The following is a 9328-nucleotide window of genomic DNA, read 5'->3' as shown; positions in this document are numbered from 1 at the left end:
CTATAGACTAGACTATAGACTAGACTATAGACTAGACTATAGACTAGACTATAGACTAGACTATAGACTAGACTATAGACTAGACTGTAGACTAGACTATAAACTAGATTATAGCTAGACTGTTGAGTTTTGATTGTACTCTAATGCAGATTAGACCATATACTAAGGACTAAACTAAAGACTGGACAAGAGGCTAGACTAAACTAAAAACTATACTTTATACTAAACTATAGAGTAGAATATAGACTAGACCATGGATTAGTCTGTAGATTAGATTATAGACAAGACAAAGACTATACTACAAACTAAACTATTGACTAGATTATACTATAGGTTATAGACTGCACTATAGACTATATTAAAGTCTATAATAAAGACAAGACAAAGACTTTACCACAGACTAGATGAAAGGCAAGAAAAAGACTATACTACAGATTTTAGACTATACTACAGACTTGATTTGATTAATTATTCCTCAAGATATTAAAAATTCATAATTTTAACAAAATTTTATTTGATAGATGTACATTTATTAAGATCAAATAAATTTAAGAAAAACGTTAATATCATATATGTGTATTTAAGAGAAAATTTCAATCAATATAATATTTTCAATTATTTCTCTTTCCTTTAAAAACCCAAATCTTCAGCTCAATAAAACAAAAGCATAACGAAAATATTCTAACGTTAAAGGTTTCCGATCTTCTGAATCTCGCAATAAAATTAGATATCCACTTAATATACCATCCCATTTAGTATCCTCTATAAATTTCGCCAACATGCCATTTTCACGTAAACGCGATATATATCTATTAAAGTGATCAATCAATGGAGATCGGTGAGGTGCAGTTACATAATCTGCACGACTATACAATTCCTGATCTAGTTTCTTGGCAATAGGATGCTTGAGATACAGTTGCTGAAATAAAAGAAAATCTACAAATTCATCATGGGTCGTATATATATAGGACATGTTGAGATCTAGACGAGCTTTTTGTAACTCTGTATTACCACCCGTAATAAAACGTCCATCAAATTCCTTTGATAAGTCGAGATTTAGCATATAAGCTATATCAGCAGAATGTTCTAATATTTTTAAATTCGTACGACCGATATCAGTGAGATATTTAAGTTCTGGTTCATATACTTTCGCTGCATAAAGACTGGATAGATTTGAGGTGTAGTAGTTAGTTAGAAAGAAGCCAGTAAATAAAAATAAAAGATTGAAGAAAAATTGTTTAAGTGATCTCTTTTCATCCACATCTATGGCAAGAAATATGATTACACTGAAAGCTTGCAAAGCCATTTTACCAAAATCCTTAGCAATATTCCTATTATTTCCACAATGTATAAAATAAATTAAAACGAAAAATATAAAACAACTTAAAACGATAATCAACCATATGATAACGTTAAAGGGCAAGGCGAGATATAAACTTGCAGAAATTTCATTGGCACTAGGTACCATCAGATTAACTCTGGTTAGATGTTGCACTTTGCTTCTTTCAAAATATTGTCCACTTTTAGAGAGAAATATGGGTAATAGGCAAAAACCCAATTCATTGAGAATATTTATGGCTTCCAATTGTGTATAATTTCCAGTCCACATATCGATGAAAATATGATCAATAGAGGCATTATAATAGTCCAAGTATAATTGCACCCATTTGTAATAGTAACCGGTACGAACCAATTTACCTTGACGATTTCTATAGGAGAAACATAAATTGGGAAAGTCAAAAAATGGCATGGGACAAGAGTATTGTTGATAATTATTTAAATGTGTTTTATCCATATATTGTTGAACATTTTGCAATTGTATCGTTTTAATTTTTGGATATGGATGATATGTGTAAAGTTGCTCTTGATGCCATAATAAAACCGATATAAAACCCTTATGCCAGCAGCCTTGAAATAAAGCCATCAATTGTTTATCGTTCAAATTATTACCCTGCTCTGTTTCGAAAATTACAAATATATCTTTGAAATGTATTCGCCATAGAATATGATCCAACATCTTTAAAGTAGCATTTATATTGTTCTCCCTCAACCAAGCTATTGTCAAGCTGTTTCTATTAAATTTTTCATATAAAGCTTTACTATTCTTAAGATATATCTCCTGATTTACAATAAATTTAGGTAATTCCGTTGCTGTCAGCACTTCAGAGAAATATTCTGCGCTTTCGAATTCATCTGCAAGATTTACCAAAATATTAATTTGTATATTATGCATTTTGTTTATATAATTGATTATATCTGTTATATAAGTATTTTCCACATATCTGTCCCAATCTATATAGTTTACACTGCCCGCTGTGACAACAACTGTAGTCACTAGTAAAAGTGCTATGCGTACTTGTTGTGTTTTAAAGAGCATTTTTATTAAAGAACAAATATAATTTATTAAGTTGCTTATTGTTCTTTAGATTTATATTTAATTTCCTAAAATCCTTTTAGTGTTTCACTCCCTCTTTTGTTCATTAGATTTTACAGATAGTTTAAGTAATAGTTTTTTTTATTCATACTCGTTGTAAATAGAATAAAAGGCGGATTTGGTTTTGTTATCAATGTGTTCGGTAGTTTTGTTTTTTTTTTTTTTTTTTTAATAGAAAATTATTAATTTAATACTATTCAAAGCTGTGATATATTTCTTGGTGGCGCGTCGTAATGTCGGATGTCAAAAAGTGCGAAGTGTCCTTAAACGTTGTAACACACAAAACTGAGTCATGAATTTCAAAGAGTGCAGGGTTTAAATTCTTACCTCAGGCTAAAGATAGATAGATAGATAGATAGATAGATAGATAGATAGATAGATAGATAGATAGATAGATAGATAGATAGATAGATAGATAAATAGATAGATAGATAGATAGATAGATAGATAGATAAATAGATAGATAGATAGATAGATAGATAGATAGATAGATAGATAGATAGATAGATAGATAGATAGATAGATAGATAGATAGATAGATAGATAGATAGATAGATAGATAGATAGATAGATAGATAGATAGATAGATAGATAGATAGAGGTAGATAGATAGATAGATAGATAGATAGATAGATAGATAGATAGATAGATAGATAGATAGATAGATAGATAGATAGATAGATAGATAGATAGATAGATAGATAGATAGATAGATAGATAGATAGATAGATAGATAGATAGATAGATAGATAGATAGATAGATAGATAGATAGATAGATAGATAGATAGATAGATAGATAGATAGATAGATAGATAGATAGATAGATAGATAGATAGATAGATAGATAGATAGATAGATAGATAGATAGATAGATAGATAGATAGATAGATAGATAGATAGATAGATAGATAGATAGATAGATAGATAGATAGATAGATAGATAGATAGATAGATAGATAGATAGATAGATAGATTATAGATAGATAGATAGATAGATAGATAGATAGATAGATAGATAGATAGATAGATAGATAGATAGATAGATAGATAGATAGATAGATAGATAGATAGATAGATAGATAGATAGATAGATAGATAGATAGATAGATAGATAGATAGATAGATAGATAGATAGATAGATAGATAGATAGATAGATAGATAGATAGATAGATAGATAGATATATAGATAAATAGATATACAGATAGATATATAGATAGATAGATATACAGATAGATATATAGATAGATAGATAGATAGATAGATAGATAGATAGATAGATAGATAGATAGATAGATAGATAGATAGATAGATAGATAGATAGATAGATAGATAGATAGATAGATAGATAGATAGATAGATAGATAGATAGATAGATAGATAGATAGATAGATAGATAGATAGATAGATAGATAGATAGATAGATAGATAGATAGATAGATAGATAGATAGATAGATAGATAGATAGATAAATAGATATATAGATTAGTTAGGTAGGTGGTAAGTTAGTTAGTTATTTAGTTATTTAGGTATTTAGTTATTTAGTTAGCTAGTTAGTTAATTAGCTAGTTAATTAATTAGTTAGCTAGTTAGTTAGGTAGTTATTTAGTTAGTTAGTTAAATAGTTAGTTATAGTCCATGGATCATCCTAATGTTCATATGATTGAAAGGCTTTCATTTAGAAACATTTAATAAACTACGCTCTTTATTTCAGCAATAAATACATTTAAAATAATTTTTTTAAATTTATCAACGATTATATTTTCTTCGTTTAAAAGCACAAATCATCAGCTCAACTTTAAATGCTACAGTAGCGCTCAATAAACCACAAAACCAAATAACGAAAGCATAATGAAAATATTCCAATTTTTCCTTTTCCTTTTCTCCGGATCACGCAATAATGTCAGATAACCACTTAAAACGCCATCCCATTTGCTATCCGCTATAAACTTTTCCAACAAACCATTTTCACGAATACGCCTTAGATATCTATTAAAATGATCAATCAAAGGTGAACGATGAGGCAGTGTTATAAATTGTGCTCGGTGATATAATGGCTGATTAAGTTTCTTGGCGAATGGTTGTTTCAGATAATGTTGTTGAAATAACAAAAAGTCCATTAGTTCCTCATGGCTCGAATATATATAAGTCATATTGAGATTTTTACGATATCTAGGTAAATCATTATTATTGCCTACTATAAAACGTGATCTGACTATTTCGGGTAAATTAGGAAAATTTAGCAAATAGTCTATATCCACGGAATATTCCAAAATCATTAAATCCGTACGTTCTATGTCATTGAGATATTTAAGTTCTGGTTCATACACCTTGCTGGCATACAGGCTGGATAATTTAGAGGTATAATAGTTGGTTAGAAAGATACCGGTAAATAGGAACATTAAATGTAAAAGAAAATCCCTTAACGATTTAGTACCTTTTAAATCAATACCCAGGAATATTAATATTTTAAAAACCTGTAAAGCCAATTTACTTAAATCCTTAACTTTGGCTACTTTACATTGAATGACATATGCTAAAGTGAATAGTAAAATTCCACTTACTATAACTGCTAACCATATGTAACCCCTGAAGGGTAAAATAAGATATAAACTGGCTGGTATCTCTTGATCACTTGGGACCATCAGCAATGTCCTAGTCAAGTGTAAAACATTGCTCATTTCATATTTTTTGGGATTTCTAGTTAGAAATGCTGGTATCATACATATATTCAAATCATTGACCAAAGATATAGCATCCGTCTGGCTGTAATTATATTTCCATACATCAATGAAAATATGATCAATACTGGCATTATAATATTCCAAATAAAGCTGTATCCATTTATAAAAATAGCCGGTACGAACAAGTTGACCTTGACGATTCTTATAAGAGTAACAGACATTGGGAAAGTCGAAAAATGGTAAACGCCATATATATTGTTGAAAATTATTTAGATGTGTTTTATCCAGAAATTTCGAAACACTTGTAAGACGTATCACCTTAATTTGAGGATAAGGATGATAAGTGTAGAGTTGTTGTTGTCGTTGAGACCATAATAAAACCGATATAAAACCTTTCGTCCAACATCTTTCAAATATTAATCCTAATTCCTTTTTGCTTATAATGCCATTATCTCCTGGTTCCGGTTGATGTATCAATAATATATCCTTGAAATGTATTCGCCATAATATATGATCCAACATATTTAAAGTTGTATTCATATGGCTAGCTCTTAACCAAACTATAGCTAAGCAATTTCTATTAAATTTTTCAAATAATGGAGTACTATTCTTCAGATATATTTCCTGGTTTACAATTAATTTTGGTTTATCAGTTACTTTTAATACATCTGCGTAATATTCTGTAGTTTGGGAGTTATCTGCAAGATTTACCAAAATATTTAATTGTATATTTTGCTCATTATTTAGATATTTAATTATATTTATTATATTTGTATTTTCGCGAGAAATCACAAACTGTGTTCTATTAGTATTTAAGATAATATTACAATTGACTATAGTCACTAGTAGAAGTACTGTGTATATCTGTTGCATTTTATTAAAACTAAACTATGTTGTATTAGGCATTACAGCTTTTATAATAACATAATTCTTTGTTCAAATGAGACCTTCATCTTCTCAATGTCGTAACGATAAACAAAAAGTATCGAGACTGAGTTAATGGACTTAAACTTAGTATTATATGTCTATAGTATTGTTTTGATTATTTCTAAATATATATTTCATTTATTATTTACTCCTATTTTAGATTTTATAGATAAGTAGTTGAATTAATAAATTTTTTCATTTATAGGTTTTGCACAGTACTGGCCAAAGAAGGTGGAATTTTGTTTTTTTTTTTTTTTTGGAAATCGTGTGTTATTGATTTTCTCCTATTTATCACCCATTCTTTCAGTAGTACAAATTTATGTAATCGTTAACGTTTTAAACTCATGACACAGTCTGATAGATTAGCCAGGGTCATGAAAAGAAAATACCTATTCACTAATTCATTACCTTCTTATAACCTTTTTGGTACCACTTTTTTTAAACCATAGTATACAGTATACAGGGGTGACACTTTTGACATTTACGAAAGTCTACAATCAGCTGTGGCTTTTATAAACAACAGTGGGAATAGGTGCGATAGAGAGGGAAACAGTTTTTTGCTCGTGACACCTTTGTGCACCCTGTCAATCTGACTACTACGATGACTATTCTGGCACTAGATGTTGAAGGGTGTGGACTAGTTTGTTGATTATCTCTGTTCTAGTTTATTGTCTTATCTATTGACTAGTCTGCAGAATAGTGTAAGGATTAGTCTGTTGACTAGTCTATGGGCTAGTATTTTGGCTATTATAAGGACTTAATAATGGAACGGTATAGTGAGTAGTATTTAGATTATTATGTAGACTAGTGTATTCTATGGACTAGTCTTTGCGCTAATATGTTGACTAATCTTTGCACTAGTATATAAACTAATCTAGTCTACGGACTAGCCTATCAACATATTAGTATATGTTAACTAGTCTGTGAATTCTTCTATGAACTAGTCATTAAAAGAGTCTCTGTGAGTCAATATATTTACTTGTCTATTGATCAGTATGGTAACTGGACTATAAATAATTCAAAGTAATAGTTTCTGTAATCTTCTGCAGACTAGTTATTGTTCAATCTATTGTTTAGTCTATGGACTAGTCTTTTGACTTTCCTATTGATAAGACTACTTACTAGTCTATTGACTAGTTTACGGGCTAATCTCTGGACAAGTTTAAGTACTAGTCTACTCTATGGACCAATATGATATAGTAATTACACTAATCTATGTCCCAGTCTATTGTCTGTGGAGTAATCTATGGATTAATCTATGAACTAGTCTATTGACTAGTTTACGGGTTAATCTCTGGACTAGCAAATTGACTAATCCATGTCTCACACTATTGTCTGAAGACTATTCTATGGATTAATCTATGAACTAGTCAATAGAAACGTTCAGTCGATTATCTAGACATGCGCCTACATATTGACTAGTCTATTCAATAGTTTATTCACTACTCTATGGACTAGTCAATAGAACCATACATAGACCAGACCATGATATGGAATAGTTTATTGTATGGTCTATAGACTAGTCTATTGATTATTCTGTAGACTTGTCGAAGAACAGCACGATTTGTCTAATATATTAGCTATTCTGTTGACTTGTCGACTAACTAATTTATAGATTAGACTTTTAACTAGTTAATGGGTTAGTCTACATGGTTTATTTCTGATTAATTCTTTGACTATTATATATTTTTGGCAAGTTCACTAACTAGTATATGGAATAGTATATTAACAAATCTGATAACCATTCATTTAATCTTCTATGGTACAATTTATTGACCAGTTAGTCTGTTGACAAATTTACGGACTAGTCTTTAAACTATTCCACTATTAGTTTATAAAAATATTATATTACAAAGTCTTTAATACCTCGAAAAAAACAGAAGTTTACAAACGAGCGCATGAGCTAGTTAATAAACAATATTATGGACTATTCTGTAACATCAGAATTATATCTGAATTATTTCAAATATATTTAAATATATAAAATGAAATCCATTCTTTGTTAAACAAATAGATTAATACTTCTGCCATTTTTTTGTTGTTTTTTAATGTATAAATTATGACTTTTACAAAAAAATTTCAGATAATAACTGCTAATATAATTTAATCGTTTCTCTTAATCATTTATACTGTAAAGAGTTCTTTTCAAATAGCTGGAAGAAAAAAAATGTCGATAAACTAGAAAATTAGCACAGCAACTAAATCAATTTTATCGTAAAGTTGAGATAAACTGACCATTAAATGAACATGTTGGCCGTGTTGACATCCAACAGATACATCATCGACACCTGTGCCATAGTTAGAAATATAACAGCAAAAGTAATGATGAGGAAGCATCGTGCAAAGACAACAAACATACATTTGTTGTAACTAGTGTTGCCGGGTACGCCTTTTTAAGTCTAAATTTAGACAAGAATCATTACATTTAATGTCTTATCCATACTATAGACTAGACTTAAGACTGAACTGTAGACTAGACTAGAGGCTAGACTATAGACTAGACTATAGACTAGATTATAGACTAGACTATAGACTAGACTATAGACTAGAATACAGACTAGACTATAGACTAGACTATTGACTAGGCTATAGACTAGACTATAGACTACTCTATAGACTAGACTATTGACTAGACTATAGACTAGACTATAGACTAGACTATAGACTATTGACTAGACTGTAGATTAGACTAGACTGTAGACTAGACTATTGACTAAACTATTGACTAGACTATAGACTATAATATAAGCTATAGCATAGTCTAGAGTCTATTCAATAGTTTAGTCTATAGTATAGTCTATAGTCTAGTCAATAGTCTACTCTATTGTCTAGACTATAGACTATACTATAGACTAAACTATTGACTAGACTATAGACTATACTATAGACTAAATTATTGACTACACTATAGACTATACTGTAGACTAGACTATAGACTAGACTATAGACTAGACTATAGACTAGACTAGGCTATAGACTAGACTATAGACTAGACTTAAGACTGAACTGTAGACTAGACTGTAGACTAGACTAGAGGCTAGACTATAGACTAGACTATAGACTAGATTATAGACTAGACTATAGACTAGACTATAGACTAGAATACAGACTAGACTATTGACTAGGCTATAGACTAGACTATAGACTACTCTATAGACTAGACTATAGACTAGTCTATAGACTATTGACTAGACTATAGACTATTGACTAGACTGTAGATGAGACTAGACTATAGACTAGACTATTGACTAAACTATTGACTAGACTGTAGATTAGACTAGAC

General features: G+C 29.7%; 2 protein-coding genes across 2 annotated transcripts; both read right to left on the bottom strand.

The window, feature by feature from the left end:
* Window positions 1-646: 646 nt before the first annotated feature.
* On the bottom strand, window positions 647-2377 carry LOC124420268. The gene has a single exon (XM_046952551.1). It carries the CDS (start codon window positions 2375-2377, stop codon window positions 647-649), a length of 1731 nt encoding a protein of 576 aa, XP_046808507.1.
* Window positions 2378-4125: 1748 nt separating this feature from the next.
* Window positions 4126-6142, bottom strand: LOC124420350. The gene has a single exon (XM_046952847.1). It carries the CDS (start codon window positions 5989-5991, stop codon window positions 4252-4254), a length of 1740 nt encoding a protein of 579 aa, XP_046808803.1. The 5' UTR covers window positions 5992-6142; the 3' UTR covers window positions 4126-4251.
* Window positions 6143-9328: the final 3186 nt, after the last annotated feature.

Source organism: Lucilia cuprina, chromosome 5, assembly GCF_022045245.1.
Source record: "Lucilia cuprina isolate Lc7/37 chromosome 5, ASM2204524v1, whole genome shotgun sequence".
Classification (NCBI taxonomy): Eukaryota; Metazoa; Arthropoda; class Insecta; order Diptera; family Calliphoridae; genus Lucilia; species Lucilia cuprina.
The sequence above is the reverse complement of the archived record's forward strand: the minus strand, read 5'-3'. Positions and strand labels throughout refer to the sequence as shown.

Coding starts and splice junctions, on each gene's coding strand:
- LOC124420268 (XM_046952551.1), bottom strand. CDS start 2,377: ATGCTCTTTAAAACACAACAAGTACGCATAGCACTTTTACTAGTGACT.
- LOC124420350 (XM_046952847.1), bottom strand. CDS start 5,991: ATGCAACAGATATACACAGTACTTCTACTAGTGACTATAGTCAATTGT.